Below are 16,095 nucleotides of genomic sequence, written 5' to 3' on the forward strand. Positions count from 1 at the left end.
CGCTGTCTCGTTTTCCGCCTTCCTGCACAGCTTGCTCCGTTTCTTCCTCGAACACAGATTCTGTGCCCCACCCCGACTCTACCTATAAATCTCACCAGCACACCCCCCGAATCCCGGCAAAACCCACCGGCAGAAGCTAAGCTCGGGCCGCCGCCGCCGCCGCCGCCGCGATGATCCTCCGCATCCGCAGCCGCGACGGCACGGACCGCATCACGGTCCCAGACTCGGCCTCCGCCACCGTCGCCGACCTGCAGCGCCTCATCGAGTCGCATCTCACCGTGCCCGTCCCGCTCCAGCGCCTCTCCCTCGACCCGGCCCTCCTGCTCCCTAACCCCTCCGCCGCTGTTCCACTCCTCGCCAACCCGGCGGCGCCGCTTGCCTCCCTCCGCCTCGCCAACGGCGCCTTCGTCTACCTAGCATACCCGCCCGACGCGCGCTCCGCCCGCCCGACGCCGCCCAAGGCGCTTTCCGCCGCCGGCTCCTTCGGCAAGAAAATGACCATGGACGACCTCATCGCGCGCCAGATCCGCGTCACACGCCAGGAGAACGCCCTCTGCGCCGCCGCCTCCTTTGACCGCGATGCCGCCAACGCGTTCCAGCTCTACGTCGCCGAGTCCCTTGCTTTCGCCGTCAAGCGGGCGGGCTTCCTCTACGGCCGCGTCGACGCAGAGACCAAGGAGGTCTTCGTGGACTTCATCTATGAGCCGCCGCAGCAGGGCTCCGAGGACGTGGTCCACCTCATGAGGGATCCCGAAGAGGAGGCCCGCGTCGATACCATCGCCGAGGGGCTTGGGATGCGCCGGGTCGGCCTCGTGTTCACGCAGGCCGTCGGGAGGAAGGCCAGTGAGACTGGCGAGTACACCATGTCCAACCGGGAGGTTGTGCAGGCGGCCCAGCTGCAGGCTGAGGGCGGGATCCCGGAGTGGGTCACCGCCATAGTCAAATTGGAGGTGGGGGATGACGGCACTGGGGATGTGCACTTCGAGGCCTTCCAGATGAGCGAGATTTGTGTCAAGCTCTTCAATGATGGGGTACTGGAAACTGAGGTTCAGGATGCTGATGATCCCCGTCTGTCAAAGATGCGGAAGGAGGTGGTGGCTGGGGGGAAGGATACTTTGGAGGTGGATAATGATTTCTTCCTCGTGCCCGTCAAGATCTCTGATCATCAGGTATGCTCCTTTACTCATTCCTGCTCCTGTAGTTTGGAATTTATAGATCACCAGGTATACTCCTTTACTCCTGTAGTTTGGAATTTATAGTTCATAATATGAATAGAGGATTGGATATAACTTGGTGAATAAGGACTAAATATATAAAGAATGTGGTGCTCAGAAACCTAAAACACTAGGTTGTAATATCTGACTATGACTGTAGATCATTTCTCTGCAATGTTATTGGTATTTCAGAACCTTTGAAGGGAACCAAGTAGATATGTGCTTTATACATGTATAGCTTGATCTGATATGATGTTCAATTCATTGACAATACTGACCTTTCTGAGTGAACCAAGTCGATATGTGCTTGAACTATATATTAAATTTAGCCATGGAACAACAATTTACTGAATATAATCAACTCTGCAGCATGGTTTACATCTAAATTTACCAATCATAGGTAAAATTAGTTTTTTTTTCCATTAACAGGAAGGGTTGCCGCTTCACTTGCAGTTGGTTAATGAGCTACTTTTTTCCATTAAATTTCCCAGTACCCTTTCATTTACAGCCAGCGTGGGCGTGATTAAAGGCACCTAATCTGGGTTTAAAACTTTAATCTTTTAGGTTCAAGGATATATGAATTTGTACTAGGGAGCAGTAAATCACAATAACCCATTCTTATCAGTGGAGACTATGAATTACATTACATGTTGATCATTAGAGAAGAGTAGTAAATTGACACACTATATATTTGACTTGAAACTGTAGGATTGTCCCTTTGGACATGCATACTTTTGACTTGAAACCATAGGATTTTCCCCTTCGAACACAGGGGTGGACCTATGGAAAAATTTGAGAGGGGGCACACCTCAAGGGCTGCAAAAATTTTGGTAGCTTAAGCATGGTGAAAATTTGTTGATTATATTAGCTTCAAAATTTTTGAGTGGGCCTGGACCCTGTACCTTCATTGGCTTCTGTGTAGGTCTGCCCCTGCTTCAGTAACTTGACATGCTTACCTTGTTGGTTGAAAGAATGCTTCTCTGTGAAGTGACACAACCTAGTACACAGTAGTTAAACAGATTTTTTTATTGTGGTTATGTTGTGGATGAGTCTTAGAATGACATCTAGACATGTGGGATGTATGAACTTCACTGGCATTTTTTTACTTGAAGATGTGCTTACAGTCCGTATAATCCACAAATAAGAGTTGGTTTGGTTATAAAGATTCACATTTCGTAGTCACTTTTTTTAACCAAAAGAAGGAGCTCTGGCAATATGAGCACATATGCTTGGCCCTAGGGCCTGAATGAGTGTAAAAACTAAAAACCCTTCTACAAGGAACATAGTATGGAGAGTGGTGTGCATAAAAGTTATATGAGATATAATTTTGTCATTTATAGGTCACAAGAATGTATAGTTCGTTATTTTTTTGGGTGCTTTTATTGAAAAAAATGGCAGTGTTTTGTGGGGATGGTAGAACCGTACAGGATCTTGTCAGTTAATTATCACAAGATAACTGTTCTGGGCATGTACTTCTTTAGTACCAATGTACCATACTTCTGTTGAGATTAATGGGGCTGCGAGGACCCAGAATATCTACAATTGCAACAAACTTGTAGAAAAAAAGGAAAATTGGTAATATATATCCACTATATACCTTTTGCCCCACCCCCACCACCACACCACCACAGACACACAAATATTCTGTGAATCCACCTTTAAAAGAATTATATCAGAATCTTCATCTTAAGGGATCTCACATTGAAGGCTCTAAAGTTACTTTTCCTCAAAGAAATATTCTATGGATCTACCTTTGAAAGAATTCTCAGAATCTTCTTCATTTTCTGAGATTATTTCTAGAATAATCTTATAATATATATTTTTAACATAGCATATTCTAAAAGCCCTTCATTATATACCATGATAAACTGTATTAACTTTGGGTTAGTAAAATCATCCAAACTTAGTAAACGTGGGTGTTATACCTAAAGCCTTCAACTATTACACTGATGCTGCATTTAAACTGGCTACATTATTTGCTAATTGCTGTATATTCCAATCGAGCTGGTCATGATTGTTTATTCGACATAACAATCCTCGCATATTTGGCATTGTAAGCCGCAGATGTTAAAATTATGTTAAACTGAGTCAAACATATTAGGTATTGAAGCTGTAGTAAGCATATTTGCTTCCATAACGAACATGCATTTTTCATGGATGCCTAGCTTAAAATCAAGCAGAAATTGCCTCCTGATTGGTCCTTGTTCCACAAAGTTAGTGCACTGAAATTGAATAACCGCAAGTGTGGTACAGTTGCATGGTAGTAGTGTTATTCATTTATTTTGATCTGCATCATCACGGTTAATTGATGTTTTTATTTGGTAAAGAGTGGCATAGTATTCTTGATTAAGAGTTATATATCCAACTCTTTCACAATATAGTTCTCGCATATGTCCTTTAATATATGTAATTAGATTGATGATCCACTAGATTTACACATTAAAACATCTTCAGCTTTGGTGACTGTTCTATGTTGGGGTGTGACCATATTTCATAATTTGACACAAGGAAGCGAGGAAATGGTTCACTGTCCTCTTGTGTTAGCTGATTACAGAATTCTGTTTTACCCATCAAGATGTTCAAGTTATAACCATGGTTTGCTTGGTGATTGCAGGGTCCACTCTCAGTAGGCTTTCCTATAGAGAACCGTGGAAGTCCTGTGGGCATGAGTGCGCTGAGAAGTCACCTTGAGCGGATGAAGCATTTGGCATTTGTGAGGCGGATCTCGGACTTCCATTTGCTTCTTAAGCTTGCTACTTTCCTAGATGTAAAGGCAGACATGCCTACTATAGCTGCATGTGTAAAAACTCAGAGCAGGGTGCCCGAGGGGTACCAGTTGCTGATCGAGTCCTTTGCTAGTCAGGGGTAATCTTGCCTCTGAAAGCATGACACGACGATGCATAATTATTTACTTGTCACATCATGTGTAACTTATGGATGTCTCAGGTGTATAAGTATTGTTCAATTCTTATGCTATTACCTTTGTGATAGCATGAGATCTGCCGTTTTGGGGACGATTCTTGAATCTTGCCCTACACTGACCGTGTCGCAAGTCTTACTCTGGTTATGAGATAGGGAACAAAGGCGGTACTGAATGACTGGCACCTGATCAAAACTGTCATGATCTGTGCCTTGTTCTGAAAGTAACGCGGTCAATGTCTTGCTACTTGTTCTTTCTCTAAGTTTTGGTCAATATCTTGTTACTTATTCTTTCTCCTCTATAAGTTGGATAATCTCTGTTGTGGTCAATAGGTACTTATTCTTTCTTCTCCAACTTAGGTTCGTATGTGGTGTGTTCGTTGGAGTTCAGGCTTGGCCTGTTTGGAACTCACAGAAACCGTGCAATAATTTCACAGGAATTAATTTACTTTCACAAGAAAAACGTGAGAACATGAATCAATTCAATTTCACAATAAAAACGTGAGAATAGGAAATTTTTTCCTGCATTCCAAAGTTTGTTCATGTTGTGGGTGGTGGAGTTTGGATTGTTGGATAAGCAATTTCTTAAGAAAAACACGAGAATAGGAAAATTTTGGGGTGGTGAATTTGGATTGTTGGAGAAGCAATTTCATAAGAAAAAGAGTCGGAAAACTTTTCTGCTTTTCAAAGTTTTTTTTTCCCGCATTTCAATGTTTGTTCATTTCGTGGGTGGCGGTTTGGATTGCTGGAGAAGTAGAATGAAATGAACTTGTTACTTGCTGGAGAAGTTGAATGAAATGAACTGTTTCGGTTGCTGTTAGAAATTTCAGGTCAATATAATGAAATTTGGATAATAGAAAAATAATGAAATTTGGATATAGTTGTATAAACAATATGCTATCATTATACATAACTTTATTAGTAGTATTAACCTTTGATAATTGTCTAGATCATACAACAGCCGTACAATTGATCTCTCCCTGATCGATCAGCTAGGATGCGAAATAGTATTGGTGCACAAATTGCTCAAGCTACATCATAAATATCACCGATGCAACGGCGTCACGGCGTTGCATTTCCTCCTGATCTGTCCATCGGTTGGTGCCGGTGAGCACGTCAATGTGCCATGCGCTTGATGGATTTCTTGAAAGTGTCGAAGAAGACGTCGGGGTCCTGCAGCTTGTCCACTATGTTGGCAGCGCGGCCGTTGGTGAGCAGCGTGGCGTCGGAGGTCAACATGCCCTAGCGCGTCTTGAGGTTGACCAAGTAGTGGTGGTCGAAGGAGAGGATGCTGCCGTTGCTCATGCACCATGGGTGCGCACTCTCCATCTCGCGCGTGAAGCAGCTGGATCCGGTGCGTGTCGCGAGGAGGACGAACCCGTGCAACACGCTTCCGCCGGCAATTCCACGTGGGGAGCATGCGCTCGAACAGTCGTCTCGCAAGGCGATGACGTTCGTCTCCCTTTTCATAATTTCGATGTACACAGTTTCAAAAAAAAAACGATGTACACGGAGGGATTTTCTGTAAAAATAACATCATACAGACGAGATTTTTTTTGATCGGTACAACTATACAGACGAGATCTTAACTCGCTTTCAAAAATATGCATTTCATAAGAGAAGTTGAAAAACAGCTTCAGAAGCTGCTTGCCATCCCTACCAAACGGGCCTGGATAACGCACGCCAGGACTCGACGGTCGCTACAGAAAAAAAACGGCCCATTTCTCATCTCGTGGATGGGGCCCAAGCGCTCGTTAAAACCCAAATCAGTAGGGGGGAATTACCTGTGAGCCATAAAAAAATCGTAATTTTTTGTGAGTCGCTATAAAAGTTCAGCGGACTTCAGCGCCACTGCTCTAACTTTTTTTTGCCCTCCATACCACTGTCGTCAGATTGGGCTCTAATGGTGTCAAACTACAGGTGTGAAAAGTCAAAAATACCCTTAAGTCTAAATATGTCATTAATTTTTTTGAGCATCTTAACGACCTTAAATGAAAAAACTCAAAACTAAAAAGTTGTAGATCTCGTCGAGATCTATAATTTTCATATAAAAATTATCTTCTTTTAATACCGCAAAAAAAGATATGATTTGATATGATTAATATATCTTAGAAAAATCATATCTTTTTTGCGGTATTAAAAGAAGATAATTTTTATATGAAAATTATAGATCTCGACGAGATCTACAACTTTCTAGTTTTGAGTTTTTTCATTTGAAGTTGTTAAGATGCTCAAAAAAAAAAATTAATGACATATTTAGACTTAAGGGTATTTTCGACTTTTCACACTTGCAGTTTGACACTTTTAGAGCTCAATCTAACGGCAGTGGCATAGAGGATAAAAAAAAGTTAGAACAGTGACACTAAAGTCCGCTAAACTTTTCCGATGACTCACATTACGGTCTTTTTTTTAAAGGGGGGAATTCACTCCTCCATTAGACCGTCTCCAATGGTCCAGACGCAAAATCAAGAGGCATTCGATGTTTTGCGTCGCCCACAGCTAAAGGGTTACGAACCCAAAACTTCACTTCTCCAACGAGCAACACAAACGAGAAGCCGAGCGTCGCCCGCCTCACCACATCGGGCCGCTCCTCGCCGGCCGCGCGGGCGCCGCCGCGGACCCGCCTCGCACGAGCTGGAACTGGCGACTCCCCCTGCTTCGTCCTCGCCGTTAAAAGCCCAAGCCGCCGGCGTTCTTCCTCTTTTCCCCTTCCTGCTCGCCACCGGCCGACTCAACCCTGCCCCTCGCCCTACTCTTCTCCGGCGGCTCCACCTGTTCCGCCTCGATGGCTGGGCTCGCGGCCGTCCCAGCGCCGCCGCCGACGCCGAGGAGGACGTGGGGCCCGCGCTCGCGGAAGGGAGGTGGAGCGCGAGGAGGCGGCGTCGGCGGAGGCGGTCGAGGCGCGCGGCGATGGCGTTGCAGGCGTGGAGGAGCGCGACGCCGACGTCGAGGTTGCAGCGACCATAGCAGCGGACGCGTCGCCCTCACTGGCGCTGGCGAGCGCGGGCCTCCGATGCGGATCTCGGGCTTTGGTCGTCTGCTTCCTGTGGTGGGCCCTGAGTGGAGACGCACAAGGACTGAGCGAAGACGCGTTTTTGGGTTCTGCCTCAGCTCCGACGCAAAATGGGTCATGGTTTTGCCTCCTCCGTTGGAGCGCGTTTTGAGACGCAAAAACACTGTATACAACGCATTTTTTTTTTAGTTTGGGTCACCATATGCGTCTGCCATTGGAGTCAAGACGTAGCCACATGGTTCGTCCTTCTCTCTTCACAATCGTCTCTCTGGCTCTCTCCCCTCTTCCCGAACTGTAGCGAAACATAAACAAACAACCACGGACTGCCCAATGAAATCGAGGGAAGGTTCACGACACGCTGCTCCCCACCACTAACCGCACTCGATCGGGCGCCATGCTGCAGCTTCAGCCGCCCCGGTTCCTGCCCATCCCCCGCCGGCGCGTCACCGGCCGCTGGCGTCGCGCCTGCCCCGTCATCGCCTTCAACTCCCAGTGGAAGATCCCCGACGTCGACACAGGTGAACACCCTCCCCGTTAGCTAGTCCTCGAGCCCAGCCCCAGCCCAAACCCCACCTTGAGGTGCCGGGCCGGATGTTTCTGGTTTCCCTCGCTGATCCCCGCGGCCACCGCGTGGTTCCTGTCCCTCGCAGATGCGGTGCGGGAGCGGGTGCGGTCGTGGATGTCCCTGGCGCGGGGCGCGGTCGCCGACGCGGCGCACGCGGCGCGGGAGAGGGGGAGGCACAAGGAGGAGCGCGACGGTGGGAAGAAGAAGCAGCGGAAGGAGGTGGTCGTGGAGGAGCAGGCGCTCGTTGCGGTGCCGGAGGTCACCGTGGAGACTCAGGTGCCCCAGGGTTGGCTCTCGCTGGACGCCGTCGTCTCCATCGAGCAGTTCGCCAGGTATGGTCAACCAGTATGTGCTTGCGAATGTATGCATTGGTGTGTCTCCTGTGCTGATTCTACTACCGAATTAGCGAGGTTCATTGGGAAATGACTAGAGCTAGCCCTATCAGACTGAGGTTAATTATCTATTTAGTGTGGTTTTCTGTAAGTTTCAAATTGCTGGGTCCTTGAAGTCAATGTGGTATGAGCCGTAGCAGCGGGCTACTTTGGTGTTAAATCAAGTGGTAGACTGTGAGCGTCTTGGTGTCTAGTGAACAAGAATTAGCAGTATTAGGTAGCTCTGCTTGTTAGCACTCTTCGTTCTAGAGATACTTTATATAGATGAAACTGGGCCACGTTGTTTCCAGTTGGCGCTCCTATAATTTTATCACATTTTATTTTGCATTTACAGCGCCATTTGGGTATTGAGTAATTTATTAACTCGGCATGTTTAAGAGAGCAAACAATAACAACAACAACACATCAGAGCCTTTTAGTCACAAGCAGGTTGGTGTAGGCTAGAGTTCAAAACTAACATGAGCCAAGCAACTCAGCATGTTTAAGAGATCATATGTGCAAGTTAGGTTTTTTGAATAGTCCACAGCTAAAGTGTCTTTCCCTTGGTTTGATCCATCCATGCATATAATTTTCTGGTAGGTTGAATGGGTTGACAGGGAGACAGGTGCAGAGGATATTTGAAACACTTGCTCCGAAGCATCTGCACAATGACGCTCGAAGCCTGGTTGAGTATAGCTGCTTCCGGTACTTGGCAAGAGATAATTCTGACTTCCATCCGAACTTGAAGGTAAAATTGGTTGATGATTCCGTAATCATGCTCCATGTTTCCACTGATGAGTTTGCGAATAAAGTCACTTTAGGCTTGGCTGTGACAGATTATAATCATGCTCCATGTTTTCTCTGCTGAGTTTGAATTCTACTAGTCTAGTTACACTTAACTTTTGTATATGTGCTTCTACGTTAACTGTGACCATGCTTCTTGCTGTTTTGAATTGTCTACAGGAGCTTGCCTTTCAAAAGCTTATCTTTGTGACTATGCTTGCTTGGGAAGATCCATATAATGAAGATGACGGTCCACTTTCTTCGCTAGACAACTATTCTGTATTGGTGATGACTTATTCCTCTATGTTCTCTCTTTACTGGAGTTGCAAAAAATGGATTCTGAGTTAGATATTCTAAAATGTTAGGGAAGGCTTGTTGGAGAAGATGCCTTTGTCCGAATTGCTCCTGCTGTTGCAGGTGTTGCTGATGTTTCAACAGCTCATTATCTCTTTAGGGCTCTTGTTGGTGCAGAAAAGGGACTTTCATTTGATCTGTGGACAACATATCTCGCTGAACTTTTGAAGTAAGGTTGCCTCAACATATTAATATGAAAAGTTCGAGCTTTTATATATCATGATAGGAGATTTATTTCATTTTAGGTAGGCTCATAATCATGCAATTTATTTCTTCACATCCATCATTAACTTCTCCTGTAACTTAGGCAAGAGGAAATCTTGTTATGCAGAGATTAGTATATGTTGATGCTTATGACTAACTTTGTCATGATGTCATCACATCAGCATATTATGCTTCTTTAATGTTTCACAAGATAAGATTATGGTACAAGTTTTTATACAGCTCTGCAACCTGACATGATTGCAATATGAGTTAGTCTCTTATCTATATTCACGTTGAACTTTTGTGCTGAATAAGTGAATATTGGAGTTCGTTTCATTAATAACCGAGTGCATTCGAATAGGGTTCATCATGGCAGGCAGACACATCAAATGGGAGATAATTTTTTGTATGATGAGAAAGTCTTATGCATAGGCTCTAGTAAAAAAAGACCTGTTCTAAAATGGGAGGAAAATACTGCATGGCCAGGAAGCCTTACCTTGACAGACAAGGCGCTGTATTTTGAGGTAGGTCTTTGGGCCTGAAATGTCTACATGTTTGGACTGATGCTCCGTACTAGCATTTCTTTGATCACATAGTTTTCTACCCGTTCCCTGCTTGGCAAGATGCAATTTTGAGAATTTGTGAGCATGAGAGGACTCAACCTCAACTTCTTTATATTTCTATTGATACTGGCAGGCCATTGGACTGTCAGGTACCAAGAAACCAATGAGGCTTGACCTTACAAATCAGAATTCAAGGGTTGAAAAGACGAAAGTTGGACCATTTGGATCCAAACTATTTGACTCTGCTGTCTCAGTTTCTTCTGGTTCAGTGTAAGTAACCCATTGATCATTCACTACTACTGGAATGCCAATTTTCCATGCGCATGTAGTTTGATGGTCTAATTCTAGGGCTCCAGCCCGTGCCTAGTGATCGCTGCTACATTACATTTGCATCATATTAATTGTTCGACTGGCCTAGTTTTTGGTACTTGTAAGTCATAAACAGTGTCTGTACAGGAAAATATATTTATCTTTATCATGTATTCACTTGAGCAGAAGGGCGGGCCTGGTGCAAGCGGTAGAGTCTTACCGCCTGTGACCGGAAGGTCCCGGGTTCGAGTCGCGGTCTCCTCGCATTGCACAGGCGAGGGTAAGGCTTGCCACTGACACCCTTCCCCAGACCCCGCACAGAGCGGGAGCTCTCTGCACTGGGTACGCCCCATGTATTCATTTGAGCAATCCCATGAATTCAAAAGTGGCAATCGCCTTAATCATTTACTGCAACTTTTGCAGAGTGTTGTAATGATATCATGTGTTTAGTATGATCTCAACTCTGAAGGTAACTAGTTTACTACTAGCAGGTCAGATGAATGGACATTGGAGTTTGTTGATTTCAGCGGGGAGATGAGACGAGATGTGTGGCTCGCCTTCATCAGTGAAATTATTTCAGTTTATAGATTCATTTGTGAATATGGTCCGGGTGGTGATGACCCAGCAATTCACAATGTGTACGGTGCCTACAAAGGGAAGAAAAGAGCTGTTAGCAGTGCTGCAAACAGTATTGCAAGGCTTCAGTCTCTGCAGTTCATACGGAGGTTATATGAAGATCCAGCTAAGCTAGTGCAGTTCTCTTACCTGTCCAATGCACCATTTGGTGATGTTGTTCTTCAGACCCTAGCAGTGAATTTTTGGGGTGGGCCTTTGACTACAAAAGCCAGATCTGCAGACCAGAGTTCAACTCAATGGCATAGATCTTCAGAGGACCCATCTAGCGGCCATGCACATGTTTACGACATAGATGGCAGTGTGTACTTACGCAAGTGGATGACATCCCCCAGCTGGGCATCTAGCCACTCAGCCAATTTTTGGAGAAATTCTTCTGTCAAGCATGGTGTAATATTGAGTAAATCTTTAGTTGTAGCTGATAAAAATCTTGTAGAAAAGGCAATGGTTGATTGTAAAGAGAGGAGCAAAGTAGTTGAAAGGACACAAGCAACAATAGTTGCTGCTACAATCGAAGGTATTCCAAGCAACATTGACCTCTTCAAGGTATTTGGCTTTCACCTAGATGCATGGAGTATATGAACCAAATATATGTTTTTAAAAAGTTCCCTTAACATATCTAACATCTTTGTCGTGTTGCTGTATCAGGAACTTATGCATAACATTTTTTTAACATTTGTCCTTTTTTCCCCTCAAATCAGGAGCTTATGCTTCCTTTTGCAATAGTGGCTGAAAATTTTAAGAAATTGCAACGCTGGGAGAACCCACGATCAACCTTTTGTTTTCTATTATTGGTTCATACTGTTATTTTCAGGTGAGTTACTTTACTATGAGTTATTTTTTCCTTGGTCACTCTGATAAGTTGAATATTGATCCATTGTATTAAGTTGCATGCACCGACCAGTTCAACCCAAAAGCTTAAGCTGATGGGGAGAGGTGGGCAATTCACTTATATTCCAACACTCCCCCTCACGTGGAGGCTCCCTCAGGCCTCACGTGGAATAGGAGCGAGCAGCAATTATTTCATTTAATTGCGCTAACCAGGATTCGAACTCGAGACCTCTGGCTCTGATACCATATTAAGTTGCATACACCGACCAGTTCAACCCAAAAGCTTAAGCTGATGGGGAGAGGTGGGCAATTCACTTATATTCCAACACATTGTGGCTCTTTCAAATATTAATTTAGGACAAGCATGCACTAGCTTTGCTAGTCATTCTAATATTGTCCTAGAATGCATTGAAATCCTTTTTTTTTTTGTCTTTCTTAATGTTCTTATGGTAGATATGTGGAGATGAGTTTTCGTTGGTTAAAAAAGTTTTGAGTGAATCATATATTCGCATATTCTATGTCTGCCCCCCCCCTGATGCTGTCATTTTAAAATTGTACTAGAATGGGGTCGTTCTTTTTACATCTATATGCTTTAACTTACAGGAACATGCTTTCTTATGTATTTCCTTTCACCTTGATGATGATGGCCCTTTCCATGCTTGCTGTGAAAGGGCTGAAAGAACAAGGCCGGTTAGGTAGATCTTTTGGCAAAGTGACAATTAGGGATCAACCTCCTTCAAACACAATTCAGAAGATCCTAGCCCTTAAAGAGGCAATGGCCTCAGTGGAAAATTATCTCCAGAACCTGAATGTCTCCCTGCTGAAAATCCGCACGATCTTACTAGCTGGCCAACCTGAGGTAAGATAAAATGATTGTGTTGGTGATGTACCCTTATCCTCGATATATCTCCCTAAGTATTTGTTGGTCATGTGACAGGTGACAACACAGGTTGCGCTTGTTCTTCTAGCATCCTCAGCTGTCCTCCTTGTGTTTCCTTTCAAATATGTTCTTGCATTCTTTACATTTGATCTCTTCTCAAGGGAGCTAGAATTCCGGAGGGAAATGGTGAGAGCCTTCATGAACTTCTTGAAGGAACGGTGGGAATCAATACATGCTGCCCCTGTGGTCGTGTTGCCATACGAGGGCGCTGAAAGCAGCCCCAAGACACTCCCGGCAAAAGCTTCGGGGCAATCAGAACCCCAGAATTTGCAACGGGGGAGCGGTTATGTCACCTCAAAGAACGGCATCAGCAGTTCATGATCCGCACAGATTTGAGAGCATCTTTTTGTAAACTTGTGTACAGTTTTGTACAGTTGAAACTTGTATAGATTACTTGAGAGGTCAGATTAGGTATAGCTCGTACCAATCGGTGGATTTTGCAGAAGCTCTTGGAGTAATATTCCATTTAGTCGTAGCGAAGATAACTAGCGTAGACGAGGAGGTAGGACGTAGGAGTAAGAATTTTGGCCCAATCCTCGGTCTGGCAGTTTGGAATTTCAAGTTCACATGCATGTGTTCATAATCTGTTTGGAACGCTGCAGGATTCGTGGGGATATATTATCTGCGGATCTGCCGAAACAAGTGAACTGGGACGTCGTTTCAGGCTGCAAAGAAAGCTAATGAGATATCCTGCACCTGCATACCTGACTCCTTCCTCGAGTGCTTTGATGGCATCCTGTCCGTGTAGAGCGATGGCCATTGATTCCCAGAGGACAGCATCAGCAAACATATTCAGTCTCTTATGTGTTTGTCTCATTTATTGGAGCCTCTCGTGTTAAAGAGTTCAACTGCTGAGGAGCATGAAAAACGCCAGCAACAGGTGCAGAGGGACACCGAGACTTCCAGTTCTTTTGTTACGAACACACACACACATGCACGGTTCTTATATGAAGGCGAAAAAACGACTACGACGGATACGGCAGACCAGAAAGCACGACGTAGGGAGTCCTCACCCTGTACTTGCCGCTAGCGTCGGCCCAAACTATGTCCCCGAAAGTAGGCTCGCCGCCGGTAGGCGCAGTGAGTTTGATTCCCACCTCGAACGTCGCCGTCTGCCCCACCGCACTGAACTCCAACGTCCCCGGCGACACCGACACGTTGACGTTGCTCGGCGATACCCAAGACGCGTGGTACACTGCGGCGCCCGCGCCGACGTTGGTTACCGTCCTCTTGAACTGCACCCTGCCGGAAGTGGCGTTGAAATCGAAGATCGCCACGAAGGACGGGTAGTTCACGTCGCTGGACGCGGAGGAGCAGTTGTACGCCGACGACGACCTCGTGATCGCCATGATCTGGGCCTTCGTGTAGTTGGCGGCGCAGAGGAGCGCGACGAAGTCGCCCGGCCCGGCGTCCTACACCAGTCCAGGGTCCATCGCAGCGTTAGGGTCGACTTGGCCTGAACCCATGGCCAGCGGGCTCGCGACGGTGATGTTATCGATCACGTCGGCCGTGATCGGATTGTTCGTGTTGTCGGCGGTGGTCGCCGTGGTCATCATCGCCGACTTGATCATGGCCGGGCTCCAGTTCGGGTGCGCCGCATGCAGCAGGGCCGCAACGCCGCTGCCGTGCGGGCAAGCCATCGACGTCCCGGACGCAACCAGGAAGTCGCTGGACAGCCATGTTTGGCCTATCATCGCGGTTGGAATTGCGGGCGTCACCGACGCAAGGATTTTGTCCCCTGGCGCTAGGATGTCAGGCTTGAGCACGCCGGCGTAGCTCGGCGACGGCCCCCGCGAAGAGTAGAAGGTGACCGTCGGCGCCGGCCGTGTGCCGAGGATCGTCTGCTGGAACTTCATGCATGGCGGCCGTTGGCACCGTGCTGGAGTTGATGTAGCTCAGCAGCCTCGGTGCATCTTCCGGGCTGATAATAACGGCGGGGAGGGGCATGGAATCTTCGAAATATGCTCCGTCGGATGAGATGAAGACGGCCCCGGAGACTCCTGCCTCGGCGCCGACGTTCAGCTGTTCAGTCAGATTCCCCGTGTGGCACACGACAATAGTGGTCGTTGAATTGGCCAACGCTGCTTTTGAGTCGCACGCCGATACGATGTCGTCGTAGACCAGCCTCGTGTCCACGACCCACGCGTTCACTGGCCCACTGGGTACGTTGTGATGCCGCGGATGGTCCCTCGCATGTCGTTCGTAGTACAACGTGCCGGCAAACATCTGCCTGTCCACCGTGCCGGCGGCGACGGTAAGGAGCCACGGGATGCCGTTATGCAGTCTGCCGAGCTGTGGGCCTTCGTTTCCAGCCGAGGCCGAGACAAGGATACCGCGCTCGATGGCCGCGAACGCGGCGATCGCTACGGGGTCCTCGTACAGCGGCACGTCGTCGAAGCCGCTCGAGATGGATATGACGTCGACGCCGTCCGCGATGGCCTCGTCCATGCCCGCCAGCACGTCGGACGCGTACCGCCCATCGGCCTCGGGCCAGAGGACCTTGTACATGGCGACGTGCGCGCGCGGGGCAACGCCGCGCGCCGTGCCGCTCCCGTACCCGAAGTAGGACGCGCACCGCACGGGGCTACCCCCTGCGGTCGACGACGTGTGCGTGCCGTGTCCGGCCGTGTCGCGCGTCGAGTTCATGGAGATTTTTACGCCCGAGTTCGCGGCGACCAGGCCCTTGTTGAAATGGCGCGCTCCGATGAGCTTTCCGGTTGCACAAGGAGGGCGTGAAGTCGACGCCCGGCTCGCACGTGCCGCGCCACCGGGACGGGACCGGGGGCATGCCGGCGTCGTTGAAGCTCGCGCTCTCGGGCCACACCCCGCTGTCGATCATGCCGATGATGACGCCCTCGCCGAACTTGGATGCCGGCCACAGCCCGCTGCCGGAGTTGAGATTAAGGAACTCCATGGAGTGCGTGGTGTCGTGAAGCGTCGTCGCTCGGTGGTCCGGGTAGGCTGAGACGAAGCCCGGCGTGCTGCGGAGGGTGCGGAGCTCGGAGGCGGAGAGCGTCGCCGCGAAGCCGTGAAGCGCCTCGTCGTAAGTGTATAGGAGCTGCGGCTTGGTTCGGACGTCCGCTGACGCGTCCGTCGCAGACGCGACGGTGGCGGCGTACCAGTCGCGGTGGTCGGAATGGTGCCGCGGCATGGTGGACTTGTCCATGTGGATAATGTACCCCGTCCGCGCGGCTCGCGTGGCCACCGGACCGCACGTATTGATGAGAAGTAGCAGTAAGGGTAGTGACGAGCGAGAGCGAGAGCGAGGACGCGATGCATCCTGCGCCATGTGGACAAGCTTCTCTACAACCTCAATTTGTGATTGTTCTTTGTACCTGCAATGCCAACTTTTATACTAACTCGTATAATCGTCCCTGTGCACATTGGTTTGACCGT

General features: G+C 47.7%; 2 protein-coding genes and 1 pseudogene across 6 annotated transcripts; 2 read left to right on the forward strand and 1 right to left on the reverse strand.

Moving 5' to 3' along the window:
- On the forward strand, positions 1-4,132 carry LOC136450819 (NPL4-like protein). Its single transcript, XM_066451443.1, has 2 exons — positions 1-1,169; positions 3,829-4,132. The coding sequence occupies exons 1-2, from the start codon at positions 171-173 to the stop codon at positions 4,081-4,083; spliced, it is 1,254 nt and encodes a 417-aa protein (XP_066307540.1). The 5' UTR covers positions 1-170; the 3' UTR covers positions 4,084-4,132.
- Positions 4,133-7,404: 3,272 nt separating this feature from the next.
- Positions 7,405-13,401, forward strand: LOC136450821 (uncharacterized). 5 transcript variants are annotated; one of them, XM_066451447.1, is made up of 11 exons: positions 7,406-7,664; positions 7,797-8,043; positions 8,683-8,830; positions 9,046-9,150; positions 9,231-9,388; positions 9,785-9,947; positions 10,120-10,256; positions 10,784-11,474; positions 11,630-11,742; positions 12,363-12,618; positions 12,801-13,401. In XM_066451447.1, the coding sequence occupies exons 1-11, from the start codon at positions 7,541-7,543 to the stop codon at positions 12,909-12,911; spliced, it is 2,253 nt and encodes a 750-aa protein (XP_066307544.1). In that variant the 5' UTR covers positions 7,406-7,540; the 3' UTR covers positions 12,912-13,401. The 5 variants fall into 5 exon arrangements, with proteins under 5 accessions (XP_066307545.1, XP_066307544.1, XP_066307542.1 ...); XM_066451445.1 differs by having other exon boundaries at positions 12,697-13,400; XM_066451446.1 differs by having other exon boundaries at positions 7,407-7,664; positions 10,787-11,474; positions 12,697-13,399.
- Positions 13,402-13,664: 263 nt separating this feature from the next.
- Positions 13,665-16,087, reverse strand: LOC136455370 (subtilisin-like protease SBT3; annotated as a pseudogene).
- Between the last annotated feature and the right edge of the window lie 8 nt (positions 16,088-16,095).

The sequence above is a fragment of the Miscanthus floridulus genome, chromosome 5, assembly GCF_019320115.1.
Source record: "Miscanthus floridulus cultivar M001 chromosome 5, ASM1932011v1, whole genome shotgun sequence".
In the NCBI taxonomy this organism is placed as follows: domain Eukaryota; kingdom Viridiplantae; phylum Streptophyta; class Magnoliopsida; order Poales; family Poaceae; genus Miscanthus; species Miscanthus floridulus.